Here is a 15,609-nt window from a genome sequence, read left to right on the forward strand (position 1 = left end):
GTTATTTTGACCGGCAACACCACAGGTGTACAAAAGTTAAATAAAACACCCAAAATGTAATGAAAATCATCTAAATGTATTTGTGTGTTCAGATGGCCTGTGTGGACACAAGACAATCAGATTAAATGAACTACACTTTTCAGAGAGAAAACTTCCGTCCAATTCGACCAGAACACAGCAGGAGGGTTAAGTGTTTTTTATTTTTTATTTCACCTTTATTTAACCAGGTAGGCTAGTTGAGAACAGGTTCTCATTTGCAACTGCGACCTGGCCAAGATAAAGCATAGCAGTCCTACCGCATGCCAATAACCTGAAGGGATGGGACGTCACCACTTAACACACCCTATAACTCTGATGTCAAGTCTCACACACCCAAATATCTCTCTGCTATGGGCAAAGAACCCTACCTCATGGACTTCTCCAGTGATTCAAGATGCATTCCGTTTCTCGGATCCTACTCTACCCTTTTCATACTATTTAACTAGGTTGAGAGACTTTGAATATTTTTTTTAAACAGGTGTAGACTAACAGTGAAAAGCTTACTTACGGCCCTTCCCGAAAATGCAGGGAGAAAAATGTACTAATATAAAATAACAAGAGGAATAAATACACAACGAGTAACGATAACTTGGCTATATACATGGGGTACTAGTACCAGCTTATTGTAGAGTTCTAGTGGTTATTTGTAAATTGGTACTCTGCCAATGTGGGTAATAGAAGTAAAAGATAAATTCAGTTCAAAAACATATCTTAAGGGGGCAACAAAATGTTTATTCAACAATAATGTTACATATAAATACATTGATATTTAATTATCTGAAATAGTTTAATTTCCATTCCGTTGATGTCCCCCAGGCTGCTCCCAGTTAGGGGTCTGATGATTTTGAAAACAAAATAGGCTCTTCAAACGCATCTGTGCATTGGTAGATGTGCTGTACATTGTTGTAAACAATTACACTACTATATACTGTTCTCACTTATTGACTGTTATAAACAAGCATTACATTATAAATGTGTGGTCCTGTAAAGGATGGCGATTGCACCGCAAGGGTTGTGAGTTCGATTCCCAGGCCCCCCGTACATGAAATGTAAGCAGAAATTACTGTGTCGCTTTGGATAAAAGCATTTGCTAAATTGTATATATTATTACATTGTTAAAACAGACATACAGTGTGAAGGTATTTTGATTTTTTAAATTAATATTTGTGTGGAAGTTTACATCAATTGGAAAGACAGTGTGTTTAATTATTACTTGTTTCAAAAGTTGTGGACAGAAATAAATAAGGAAAGTGTGTAGTCAGTCTTAACACAAGGTATAATGTAAAGTTAAAATGAAATAATAACACGCATCTTTTTTAATTCAGGGTAACTTGGTTAACATGGCTATGTGTAACAGCATTGAGATCCCCTCTGGAACCAGAACCGACTTCAGATTTACTGATCCGATAGACCCACAACTACTGTACACACACGTATGTGGAAAACCCTTCAAATTAGTGGATTCAGACATTTCAGCCACATCCTTTGCTGACAGGTTTATAAAATCGAGCACACAGCCATACCAATCTCCAGAGAAACATTGGCAGTAGAATGTCCTTATTGAAGAGCTGTGACTTTTAACGTGGCACATCATAAAATGCCACCTTTCCAACAAGTCAGTTCATCAAATTTCTGCCATGCTAGAGCTGCCCTGGTCAACTGTAAGTGCTGTTATTGTGAAGTGGAAACTTCTAGGAGAAATAACGGCTCAGCCGCGAAGTGGTAGGCCACACAAGCTCACAGAACGGGACAGCCGAGTGCTGAAGCGCATTAAAATCCTCTGTCCTCGGTTGCAACACTCACTACTGAGTTCCAAACTGCCTCTGGACACAACGTCAGCACAATAACAGTTCATCTGGAGCTTCATGAAATGGGTTTCCATGGCCGAGCAGCCGCAGACAAGCCTAAGATCACCATGAGCAGTGCGAAGCGTCGGCGAGTGGTGTAAAGCTTGAAACTATTGGACTTCTCTGGAGTAATGAATCACGCTTCACCATCTGGCAGTCCGATGGACAAAGCTGGGTTTGGCGGATGCCAGGAGAACGCTAACTGCCCCAAGGCAGTGTCAACGCTACAGCATACAATGACATTCGGGACGATTCTGTGCGTGCACAAAGCGAGGTCTATACAGATATTACAAAAGCTTGTTGAGATCGTTGGAATAACTTATATAATAATAATATATGCCATTTAGCTGACGCTTTTATCCAAAGCGACTTACAGTCATGTGTGCATACATTCTACGTATGGGTGGTCCCGGGAATCGAACCCACTACCCTGGCGTTACAAGCGCCGTGCTCTACCAACTGAGCCACAGAAGGACTGGCTGGCCTGCACAGAGCCCTGACCTCAACCCCATCGAAAACATTTGGAAAAGTCAAGGGTTCTGAATAGTTTCCGAATGCACTGTATACAGAGACATCAATACTATTATGGCAACAGTATTGGAAAGGGGGATACCTAGTCAGTTGTACAACTGAATGAATTCTGCTGAAATGTGTCTTCCGCATTTAACCCAACCCCTCTAAATCAGAGAGGTGCGGGGGGCTTCCATAATCAGCATCCACATCTTCAGCACCCAGAATGCATTCAGTGTGTTAACTGCCTTGCTCAGGGGCAGAACAAGAGAGTTTTACCTTGTCAGCTCAGGGATTCTATTCAGCAACCATTTGGTTATTGGCCCAATGCTCTAACCACTAGGCTACCTGCCACCCCAATGATAATGTCTGTCGTGGAACTATTATTTTCAATGTTCAAAACCAGAAAAAGAAAAGGACTGACAAATTATGAAAAATACAGAAACAAATTAAAATGCAAACACCTTCCCCACTGAATGATGAGCTCTGTACTCACTGTAAAAGTGTAGGATGGCAATAAAATAAATACAGTCTTTCAGTCTTCAGGACTGTCCAATAGCGTAGGGAAAGAATATACATTTTTTTTAAATCCATCATTCTTGCCAATGTAGATTAGTCGAACAAGTCAGAGTTTAACGTTGTAATACTGTAGCAACTTTTTGACAAAAGGTTGTACGAACGGGGGTTTAGAGGAGAGACATGATAGTGAAACCTCTCAGCCTTCCTGTTCAAAGTCCTCAATGAACTTCATGACCTTGAACAAGTCCTCCATGTTGACTGTGGGTCTCCTGAAGGATAGTGAGCGCAGCATGTCAGACTGGAGGGCAGAGGCAAACACCGAGAGGACGAACAAAATCATGAGCACGGTTCAGCAATTACACAAATCTGAGAGACAGACGTGCATGTTGAAACAGCATGTTCCAGTATGTTTGAGCAGTGAATGTAAATGTCAGTGAACATAGGGAGTGTGTCTGTTGTGAATGTATGTTTCTCACCACGCAGATAATGGGCATCAGCAACTTGTCGCTAGGTACATCCATCCAGGTCAATTCTATGGCAGCCAGGTCCCCAGGCGAGCACGGGGTTGGTCATCCACCTTTAATTGACTGCTGGCACGGGACGGCCCTCACACCTAGAGTACCATCACAAACAACAAACTCTTAAATCTCAATAGTAGAGAAAGCGATACACCTTCAGTGTGGTTTACAAGAGTCGACTGCAATTGAGTTCCTATATCATGTGTTTAAATTACTTTTGAATTGTGTGGTTGACTGCACTTTCCTGACAGGCTGCATGAGGGTATTTCATATGATGATGCTAATGTCGGCCCCAGAGTAGCCTTCTGTCTTTTTGGCGAGCTTCTCAAGCGTAGCCCCAGGACCTCACACAGGAGCAACAGAGCAACGGACACCCTGCCCAGACCAGTGAGACACCCTCGCAGATCTGCAACACCCCCCTGTGAAGGACCTGCACCGAGAGGCCCTACACCTAGACCACAGCAATAACCAGCCACACCCCAACCAGCTAAGACACACGAAGAAAACCCTGGCCACACTATATAGGCCCCCCATATCAGACCTATGCCTCTTCTGCCTACCCAATGCCCCCACCCCTGCAGCAAGGACCGCAACATGACAGCAGGACATATGCCCAGGCCGTGAGCAGAGCTACAGGCCTAACGCCCACTATTACACCCCCCAAGCCCCATCCTGTGACCTTACAGGTATGTATATCAAATGCTCAACATGCTCTGCTCACAGCTACTGTGAAGTTCCGGGCCTAAACCACACAAAAACAATACTAGACACTATGGAACACAAAGCTTTTACTATCTCATCCTGGAATATACAAGGTCTGAGGTCATCTGCCTTTGGCCTAAAGAGCAGGAACCCAGACTTCAAAGGAATTGAAAATACAGACATTGTCATCCTACAAGAAACATAGTATAAAAGGAGATGGACACACTGGTTGCCCTCTAGGTTAGAGAGAGCTGGTAGTTCCATCCACCAAACTACCAGGTGTGAAACAGAAGAGACTCAGGGGGTATGCTAATTTGGTATAGAGCAGACCTAACCCACTAATTAAATTAGTCGAAACATGAACATTTCTACATCTGGCTAGAAATTAATGAGGAAATAATCTCAACATCGAGAAATGCCCTCATGTGTGCTACTATGACAACATAACCAACAAAAACGGGTCACAACTCCTGCAGCTCTGTCGGATGCTGTGTATGTACATAGTCAATGGTAGGCTTCGAGGGTACACCTATAACGCATGTCTTGGCAGTAGTACTGTCGACTACTTTATCACTGACCTCAACCCAGAGTCTCTTATAGCTTTCACAGTCAGTCCACTGAAACCCCTATCAGATCACAGCAAAGTCACTCTATTTGAACAGAGCTTTGCTCAATCAAGAGGCATCAAAGCCAAAGGAACTGAATAATATTAAGAAATGCTATGGAAGGAAGGTAGTGTGAATCTACCAAAAAACAATTAGGCAGCAACAAATTCAATCCCTTCTAGACATTTTCCTGGACAAAATGTTTCACTGTAATAGTGAAGGTGTGAACTTGGCAGTAGAAAACCTAATAGTATATTTGACATTTCAGCTTCCCTATCAAATCTAAAAATTCAAGCAGACAGCCTAATAAAATTAACAATGACAAATGGTTTGATGAAGAATGCAAAAACCTAAAAAACAAACAAAGAAACGTATCCAACCAAAAACAGTGGGTATTTGATAACCTGCAAAATCGGCAGTGTTTCCTACTTACAAAGCATGTAGAGGGCTGTAATTTATATCATAGGTACACTTAAATCCAGAAAATCACATTGTATGATTTTTAAGTAATTCATTTGCATTTTATTGCATGACAAGTATTTGATACATCAGAAAAGCAGAACTTAATATTTGGTACAGAAACCGGTTTGCAAAGATCATACGTTTCCTGTAGTTCTTGACCAGGTTTGCACACACTTCAGCAGGGATTTTTGCCCACTCCTCCATACAGACCTTCTCCAGATCCTTCAGGTTTCGGGGCCGTCGCTGGGCAATACGGAGTTCCAGCTCCAGGACCTTGAGATGCTTCTTACGGAGCCACTCCTTAGTTGCCCTGGCTGTGTGTTTCAGGTCGTTGTCATGCTGGAAGACCCAGCCACGACCCATCTTCAATGCTCTTACTGAGGGAAGGAGGTTGTTGGCCAAGATCTCGCAATACATGGCCCCATCCATCCTCCCCTCAACACGGTGCAGTCATCCTGTCCCCTTTGCAGAAAAGCATCCCCAAATAATGCTGATGGTTCCACCTCCATGCTTCACGGTTGGGATGGTGTTCTTGGGGTTGTACTCATCCTTCTTCCTCCAAACACGGCGAGTGGAGTTTAGACCAAAAAGCTAGATTTTTGTCTCATCAGACCACATGACCTCCCATTCCTCCTCTGGATCATCCAGATGGTCATTGGCAAACTTCAGACGGGCCTGGACATGCGCTGGCTTGAGCAGGGGGACCTTGCGTGGGCTGCAGGATTTTAATCCATGACGGCATAGTGTGTTACTAATGGTTATCATTGAGACCGTGGTCCCAGCTCTCTTCAGGTCATTGACCAGGTCCTGCCGTGTAGTTCTGGGCTGATCCCTCACCTTCCTCATTATCATTGATGCCCCACGAGGTGAGATCTTGCATGGAGCCCCAGACTGAGAATGATTGACTGTCATCTTGAACTTCTTCCATTTTCTAATAATAAGCGCCAACAGTTGTTGCCTTCTCACCAAGCTGCTTGCCCATTGTCCTGGAGCCCATCCCAGCCTTGTGCAGGTCTACAATTTTATCCCCGATGTCCTTACACAGCTCTCTGGTCTTGGCCATTTTGGAGAGGTTGGAGTCTGTTTGATTGAGTGTGTGGACAGGTCTTTTATACAGTTCAAACAGGTGCAGTTAACACATGTAATGAGTAGAGAACAGGAGGGCTTCTTAAAGAAAAACGTACAGGTCTGTGAGAGCCTGAATTCTTACTGGTTGGTAGGTGATCAAATACTTATGCAAAAATAAAATGCAAAATAATTACTTATAAATCATACAATATCATTTTCTGGATTCCGTTTTTCACAGTTGAAGTGTACCTATAATACAAATTACAGACCTCTACATGCTTTGTAAGTAGGAGAACCTGCAAAATCGGCAGTGTATCAAATACTTGTTCTCCCCACTGTTGAGACCCAGAAAACCTGAGCCTACGCCTTCACTACAGTGAATCACTAAAACAATACAGAAATACACTATGGAAAAAGGAGGAACAGCACATCAGAAATCAGCTCAATGAAACTTAAGAATCCATAGAATCGAACCACTTCTGGGAAAATTGAAAAACTATAAACAACATGAATGAGTTCTATCCAAAGCAGAGATGTATTGATAAACCACTTCTCCAATCTTTTTGGCTCTATAACACAGAACAAACAGCAAAAACATATACATTGTCAAATACACATCTTAGAATCCACTATTAAAGACTACCAGAACCCACTGGATTCTCCAATTACATTGAATGAACTACAGGACAAAATTACAAACCCTCCAACCCAAAAAAGGCCTGTGGGGTTGATGTTATCCTCAATGAAATGGTAAAATATACAGACCACAAATTCCAGTTGGCTATACTTAAACTCTTTAAAACATCAACCTCAGCTCTGGCATATTCCCCAATATTTGGAGCCAAGGACCGGTTACCCCAATCCACAAAAGCAGACAAATTTGACCCCAATAACTACAGTGGGATATGAGTCTCCAGAAACCTTGGGAAAATCCTTTGCATTATCATTAACAGCAGACTCGTACATTTCCTCAGCGAAAACAATGCACTGAGCAAATGTCAAATGGGCTTTTTACCAATTACCATACGATAGACCACTTATTCACCTTGCACACCATAATTGGCAAACAAACAAACCAAAACAAAGGCAAAGTCTTCTCATACTATTGTTGATTTCAAAAAAGCTTTCGACTCAATTTGATGGAAAGTAGTGTTGGCGGAAAAATATCACACACACACACACACACACACACACACACACACACACACACACACACCCTACTAGAATCTTAAGTCAAATGTCTACTGTTCGCTGATAATCTGGTGCTTCTCTCCAACCAAGGGCCTACAGCAGCACCTAGATATTCTGCACAGATTCTGTCAGACCAGGGCCCTGGCAGTAAATCTCAGACAAAAATAATGGTATTCCAAAAAAGGTCCAGTTGCCAGGACCACAAACACAATCTAGACACCTTTGCCATAGAGCCCACAAAAACTAAACATACCTCAGCCTAAACATCTGCGCCACAGGTAACTTCCACAAAGATAGAACGATCTGAGACACCAGGCAAGAAGGGCATTCTATGCCAGCAAAAGGAACGTAAAATTTGACATACCAATTAGGATCTGGCAAAAAAAAATACTTGAATCAGTTACAGAACCCATTGCGGTCTGGGGTCCGCTCACCAACCAAGAATTTACAAAATGGGACAAACACCAAATTGAGATTCTGCATGCAAAATTCTGCAAAAATATCCTATTTGTACACCGTAAAACACCAAAAAGACCCCCAAGACAGCAACACAATTAGACCCAACCAAATCATGAGAAAATAAAGATAATAACTTGACACATTGGAAATGATTTCCCCCCAAAATCAGCAAACTATAATGCTATTTGGCCCTAAACAGAGAGTACACAGTGGCAGAATACCTGACCACCGTGACTGACCCAAAATTAAGGAAATCTTTGACCCCGAAGGCAGACCTGGCTCTCAAGAGAAGACAGGCTATGTGCACACTGCCAACAAAATGAGGTGGAAACTGAGCTGCACTTCCTAACCTGCCAAATGTATAACCAGAGACACATATTTCCCTCAGATTACACAGACCCACAAAGAATTCGAAAACAAGTACACTTTTGATGAACTCCCATATCTATTGGGTGAATTACAAGTGTGCAATCACAGCAGGAAGATTTGTGACCTGTTGCCACAAGAAAAGAGCAACCAGTTTATAACAAATACCATTGTAAATACAACCTATATTTATGTTTATTTATTTTCCCTTTTGCACTTTAACAATTTGAACATCATTACAACACTATGTAGACATATGACATTTGAAAGGTCTTTATTCTTTAGGAACATGTGTAATATTTACTGTTCATTTTTTATTGTTTATTTCACTTTGGTTTATCATCTAGTTCACTTGCTTTGGCAATGTAAACATGTTTCCCCATGCCAATAAAGCCCGTTAAATTGAAAATTGAAAGAGGAGAGAGTGAGCACGCTTATAGGGAGAAATACATTGAGAAAGGGAGAGAGAGATATTTATCTACTTTACTACTACTTGCACATTGTTACAACACTGCATAGTCAATAATACAATACTTGAAATGTCTATATTCTTTTAAACACTTGTGAGTGTAAGGTTCACTGTGATTTTTTGTTTTTCCCCCTTGTTTAATTGTCTTTTGTTTCTTGTTTATTTATTTTGCTTTGGCAATGTAAACATTGTTTCCCATGCCAATAAAGCCCTTTGAATTAAATTGAATAGAAAGAGAGCCCCAGCGCTCCAACTGACTCCGGCAGTTGAACTTGACTACATGTTAAGATGGTGCTGAAGAGGATGGCTGACGTTTCACATGCCCGTAACCAATTGTGCTATTTCGTAAATTTTTTTTTGCGTCGTTTGTAACTTATTTTGTACATAATGTTTCTGCTACAGTCTCTCATGGCCGAAAATAACTTCTGGACATCGGAACTGGGATTACTCACCACAAACTGGAAGAAGCTTTTACCTTTAACGAGTCTGGCGAGAAAGATGTACCGCTCTCCCGGGAACAGGCCCAGATCCCCATCATTTGCGTGAAGGAAAGACCGATGTCACAGTTGTCATCTGGAGATAGAGAGGAGGACCAAGATGCGGAATGGTAAGTATTCGTCATTTTAATGGGAAAACTGAACACTACAAAACAACAACCGTGACACTAATGAACAATCGTGCTGACACAAACACTACACATAGACAATAACCCACAATGACAAAACAGGCTACCTAAATATGGTTATCAGAGACAATGACTAACACCTGCCTCTGATTGAGAACCATATCAGGCCAAACACAGAAACAGACAAACTAGACATACAACATAGAATGCCCACTCAGATCACACCCTGACCAAACAAAAATATATAAACATACAAAGCAAACTATGGTCAGGGCGTGACAACAGAGAAAAAGAGGATGCAAAACGGGCTGCCTTTTGAGAATCTGTATTTAAGTGAGTAAACTCCCACTGCCATCAGTTCTACTTGCTAACATGCAATCATTGGAAAATAAAATTGATGACCTACGATTACGATTATCCTACCAACGGGACATTAAGAACTGTAATATCTTATGTGTGTCTTTTTGTCAAAAACAGCTGGTGAGCGATGTCTAATATTAAAGAAGTCTCGAGGTATTGCTCGACTGAGGTAGAATACCTTATAAGCTGTAGACCGCACTATCTACCAAGAGAGTTCTCATCTATATTATTCGTAGCCGTCTATTTACCACCCTAGACCAATGCTGGCACTAAGACCACACTCAACCAACTCTATAAGGCCATAAGCAAACAAGAAAATGTTCACCCAGAAGCGGCGCTCCTAGTGGCCAGGGACTTTATTGTGGGCAAACTTAAATCAGTTTTGCCAAATTTTTACCAGCATGCCACATGTGCAACCAGAGGGGGGGAAAAAATCTGGACCACCTTTACTCCACGAACAGAGACGCATAAAAAGCTCTACCCTGCCCTCCATTTGGCAAATCTGACCATAATTCTATCCTCCTGATAGAAGCAAAAAATAAAGCAGGAAGTACCAGTGACACGCTCAATACGGATGTGGTCAGATGACGTGGATGCTATGCTACAGGACTGTTTTGCTAGCACAGACTGGAATATGTTCCGGGATTCATACAATGGCATCGAGGAGTATATCACTTCAGTCATCGGCTTCATCAATACAGTGGGGCAAAAAAGTATTGAGTCAGCCACCAATTGTGCAAGTTCTCCCACTTGAAAAGATGGGAGAGGCCTGTAATTTTCATCATGGGTACACTTCAACTATGACAGACAAAATGAGAGAAAAAAAATCCAGAAAATCACATTTTACACTGCTGCTACTTGCTGTTTATTATCTATGCATAGTCACTTCACCCCTACCTACATGTACAAATTACTATACCCCAGCACACTGTCTCGATACCGGTACCCCCTGTATATAGCCCGATTATTGTTATGTTATTGTGTTACTTTTTATTATTTTTTACTTTTGTTTATTTGGTAAATATTTTCTTTACTCGTCTTGAACTGCACTGTTGGTAAAGAGCTTGTAAGTAAGCATTTTACAGTAAGGTCTACACTTGTATTGTGGCAAAATAAAGTTTGATTTGAGATGAGTAAGACTTTCAGGCCTACCAGAGTTACTCCTATAATCTTACAATACATTGCTTATCTTTATACAAAATATTAGGATCGAAAATGAACTAATTAGCCTCCTATACACCTGTATAGCAGACACAGTAGCCATCTGACATTTCAAAAATGCATGCAGGTGTTGGAGGATGCCACCGGCACATTTCTATCTGGCCTAAGCTTCTCTTCCTTTATATAGGCAATATTTATTTTTATTAAAATGTTAATATCATTCAGTAGACACCTAAGCCTATAGGCCTATGCATGCAATGCCCTAATACATGTAGTGCTCAAATCTCGTGACAGCTGAATAGTGAGGCAGACAATAATTGTTTTAGGAAAGTAGCCTTAAACACATTAACAAATAGACTATAAAGTTTTGCATATGCTACACATCGAAACACAAGGACTAGTGTTTTTATCATTTTACTTTAAAGCAAAAGTGACCCTTTTGAAAGCTAGCTATTTATTACACTGAAAACAAAAAAATATCCCTGTTTGACGCCCACCTCGGTTCCTGTGTTCAGCTAGTAATGCCTGATGTGCTGAGCCAGGTCTGATCTGGCCAGCTGGCTAATGTTTTGGAGAACATAGACCAATAGCTAGCCTAGCTACACTGCTAGTTTGCTAACCACAGTCGGTCAATACAATATGAAAACATCGGAGAAAATGAAACATAAATATACGAGACCGTTTCAGACGCTGGTAAAAGTATAATATATGTAACTAGTCAAGAACATCCAACCGTAGCAGTGGGGCAAAGGTAGGGACGTGGTCGAGTATATCGCTAACGTTAGCTAGTTTGGCCAAATGCCTTGTTTGGGTTGGTTGTCAACGCTTGAGTTGGACAAACGCTGGCTTGTTAGTGTATTGGGAGACGGATAGCTACAGATTGTAACACCAATATAATGTGATTTAACCAAATATTACTGGTAGTTACAGGCCTGGCTGTACAAAACGTCGTCAAGAGAGTTTTCAACTGACAACTTTAACCTGCTATTGGCGATACTATCTTTGTCCTCCACCAGTATAATGAACCACATTTGCTGGGTTAAATCACATTATCTGGTTTTACAATCTGGAGCTAGGAGACGGGTAGTTAACTCGATTTTGAAGTTTCATGACAGCCTGTTTTCGTTGTTTCTCTGTGTTTCAGTTTAACTGCCAGAACTCACACCACCAGTTGTTTGGTCATTAACGTTATGTTTTAATTCTGTAAAAAGAACAGATTTAAATGATTTATGCCACCAATGGGAATATTGTCATCAGCTCCTCATGGCTGTTAAAAAAGTTTAAAAAAAAATATTTTTAGCTAGTTAGCTACAAACATGGTTCTGTCATCAATAGTTGGATTTCATCATGCTATGTATGGTAAGGTAAAGGTGTAGACTACAAGCTAGATGCCCCTTTAGACTACAAGCTGGCCACACACACTTTCATATGGCCTTTGCGAAGACCCTTTGGTGACTGAGACCAACAAACACCAGTGTGAAGGAGGAAGGTCTGATCTTTGAGATGACTGTCTACCCAAAGAATTCAGTGCGGATCTTATCTGCCCGGGAGTGTGGTGCCCGCGGCCTTGGCTCCCAGCGCCTCCTGCAGCAGCTTGTTGAGGAGAAGACCCGGCGGATGAAATGGCAGAGTCAGGTAAGGAGCATCCTTCCCGAGGAATGGATGGAAATCGTGCAATGTATCAAGTCTAACTGAGATGAGTGGTGACTTTTTATGTGCTCTTTTTATTTTATTTTCCACAGAAAGTGGAGTTGCCGGACAGCCCTCGTTCTACCTTCCTGTTGGCTTTTAGCCCGGACAGGTCAGAATGACATCCTATAAAAAATTTTTTGGAGGAGGTAGAAAGACACCAAGACTGGAAGATTGTATGGTAACTGTTAACGTTTTCCTTTCATATAGGACCTTAATGGCCTCCACACATGTCAACCACAACATTTATGTCACAGTGGTTAAGACAGGGAAGTGTGTTCACTCTCTGGTTGGCCATCGCCGCACTCCTTGGTGTCTGACCTTTCACCCTACCATCTCTGGTTTGGTGGCTTCGGGATGTCTGGATGGAGAGGTTCGCATCTGGGACCTGCATGTGAGTGGCTGTCATCTTCTTATGCAAAGGGACGCCAGGGACGACATGTGCAAACAGACTTAATTAGATGATGACTCTGTCCTCTCTTCTCTGACCTGGAAACCGAAGTGGTTGAGGACAGTGTCAGTTAATTAGTAGGTGAACGGAGGACATATGCTCACTTCCTTGATGCACAAGAGTATTCCACTCAGTGGCTAGCGCTGAAGTGTTTTAAAATCCGCCACACCCACTTTGAATCAGCTGTTTTCTCGAAGGAGAAAAGCATGCACACATTTAATAAGAATACAGCACTTATTTAATCTATAAAATGTCTTCCACAACTATCTATATAAAGTGATATGATTTATCACTTTACACATTTATTTTGGGATTCCACCCCTGTAAATGTAATTTGCCTTATGGAGCGGAGTCTCATTTCATCGAAGCTCATTTGTTTCCTCGCCTCTGCTCCTCAATTATCTTTGAACTTTTTCAAAAGCAGGACAGAGGATTTTAAGAGTTGAGCAAAACCAATTGAGATTCTCCCTTTTTATCTGTCCCATTATGGCATCTGTAAGAGCACTGGCAGCGCCGCTGAGGCCATCTGCATTTTGAAGTCGTCAATTTTCTTTGTGTTTTACCGCCACCTGCAGTGCCAAGAGTACTGAACCAAATCTGGTCATTCATTTATTGTGTCCACAAGATGGCAGTGATACAGCTTAAAGCCATTTACAAACCAGGTAACCCAATTTGAAGAAGAAGCCAATGCTCTGATCATTGGCTGATTCCTCTCAACCCATATGGATCCCCACCCGGTTGACTACTTTTAAATGGTGAAAGCCCTTTATAGCATACCACAGTATGAGTCATAATACCTTAAAACCTAGAGGTCAAACAGGGAAATGGTTCCAATAGATTTTTCACCATTTCATTTTTCCTATAGGGGATTTTAGAAACACTTAAACTAAGGGATGTGTTTCGTTTAGGCGTACACTGGAGTGACGTTTTGATAACCGTGTAAATCTCTCTAGGACAAAGTGACTTATCAATATATTTGCCTGTATTTATTCCCCAAAATGTAATGCTAATTAATTGCTAATGTGGCTATTATACAGAACCACAAATGCCATGATGATCTGGTCTAAACTGCCGAATCGAGGCAAAGGTAAGAATCTCTGGATTAGCTATCTAATGTTAGCTAAATGTTAAATCTAGACTTGGTTTCCTCTATCGTAATTTCTCCTCGTTCACCCCAGCTACCAAACTAACCCTGATTCAGATGACCATCCTAGCCATGCTAGATTACGGAGACATAATTTATAGATCGGCAGGTAAGGGTGCTCTCGAGCGGCTGGATGTTCTTTACTATTCGGCCATCAGATTTGCCGCCAATGCTCCTTATAGGACACGTCACTGCACTCTATACTCATCTGTAAACTGTTCATCTCTGTATACCTGTCGCAAGACCCACTAATTGATGCTAGGGATGCACCGATACGACATTTTTGGCCATACCGATATCCAATATTTTCCTTGCCAAAAAAAACAATACCGATATTTTACATTTTAGCTGCCTTTTAAACATTCTAGTACAGTTAAATAGTTACACACACACACACATATGGACACAGTGGTCTAAGGCACTACATCTCAGTGCAAGAGGCGTCACTACAGTCCCTGGTTCGAATCTAGGCTGTATCACATCCGGCCGTGATTGGAAGTCCCATAGGGCAGCGCACAATTGGCCCAGCGTCGTCCGGGTTTGGCCGGGGTTAGGCCGTCATTGTAAATAAGAATTTGTTCTTAACTGACTTGCATGTTGCAGGTTACACACACACACACCACACCAACCAAAAAGTTATTTTGTTGTCATTTACTTATGTCCCCATTACCAGCAAAGCATAATCAAAACCTATTTCTATCACTTACTTGCTGTGCAGTTTCGTTGTTCATTTGTTCAGCCGTTTCATTCTCAACAAGGATTTCATCATACATGTCAAGCAGTGAAGTTTCAGCTCTGTCTGTTTATGGCCTCTTTTACTCTGTGAGCACTGTCACTGTGTCCGTTTCCATGCTGTGTATGTAAAATTTCACGTAAACCCTGTTTCTTGTCTGCATCGATGTAGTGGTCCTTGTACCTAGCATCGGGCATGGTGGCGACACAGTAAAGAGGCTCAGAGAGAATACCACAGAATCGCTTGTTCACAGTCTCGAGTACGGCAGTTTTGTTGAGCAGGCGTTTCAATGCCATGACAGAGGATATAACGTCAGCTGTAGACGCAGTTGATTAGCTTATTTATCGAGTCAGTTATTCGAATTGCACTAGGAGTGTGTTCATGTTTCAAACATGTTCTCAAATGCCATTGAAATGGCAAGAGCGGTATGAGAACCAGCACATTCTTGAGCATCCAATACGGCTTTCCTCAGTACGAAATCCTCATTGTCCTACTGTGCTATCAGACTCGGCATGCTAATGGGGCTGACACCGCTGGTCCAAATGTCAGTCTTGACGCATATAGCAAGTAGCACAATGAATTCCATTATCTTGGCATTAATGGATTTCGCCTTTGAGTTGTCTCTCTCTAGTTGATGCTTATTTATAAAACCCTCTTAGACCTCACTCCCCCCTGAGATATCTACTGCAGC

The 15,609-nt window shown here is 41.7% G+C and overlaps 1 protein-coding gene and 1 long non-coding RNA gene across 10 annotated transcripts in view; one reads left to right on the plus strand and one right to left on the minus strand.

Annotated features, from left to right (window-relative positions):
* Positions 1-1,200: 1,200 nt before the first annotated feature.
* LOC118362722 (uncharacterized) lies at positions 1,201-9,471 on the minus strand. Its single transcript, XR_004821256.2, has 3 exons — positions 9,208-9,471; positions 3,392-3,528; positions 1,201-3,213 (listed from the first exon to the last, which is right to left on the minus strand). It is a non-coding gene; the product is annotated as an uncharacterized LOC118362722 (long non-coding RNA).
* A 1,822-nt stretch (positions 9,472-11,293) lies between these two features.
* The window catches only part of LOC118357857 (muscarinic acetylcholine receptor M4-like), a 158,318-nt gene continuing 154,002 nt past the window's right edge, over positions 11,294-15,609 (plus strand). For 2 of the 9 annotated variants that reach the window (XM_035735190.2, XM_035735179.2), the window contains exons 1-4: positions 11,294-11,652; positions 12,046-12,536; positions 12,644-12,702; positions 12,801-12,984. In XM_035735190.2, the coding sequence (XP_035591083.1) occupies positions 12,405-12,536; positions 12,644-12,702; positions 12,801-12,984 (375 nt within the window). In that variant the 5' untranslated portion in view covers positions 11,294-11,652; positions 12,046-12,404. Of the gene's footprint in view, positions 11,653-12,045; positions 12,537-12,643; positions 12,703-12,800; positions 12,985-15,609 lie in introns of those variants that run through there. The other 7 variants (XM_035735208.2, XM_035735214.2, XM_035735185.2 and 4 more) reach the window with 6 other exon arrangements.

The sequence above is a fragment of the Oncorhynchus keta genome, chromosome 2 (genome assembly GCF_023373465.1).
Source record: "Oncorhynchus keta strain PuntledgeMale-10-30-2019 chromosome 2, Oket_V2, whole genome shotgun sequence".
NCBI lineage: Eukaryota > Metazoa > Chordata > Actinopteri > Salmoniformes > Salmonidae > Oncorhynchus > Oncorhynchus keta.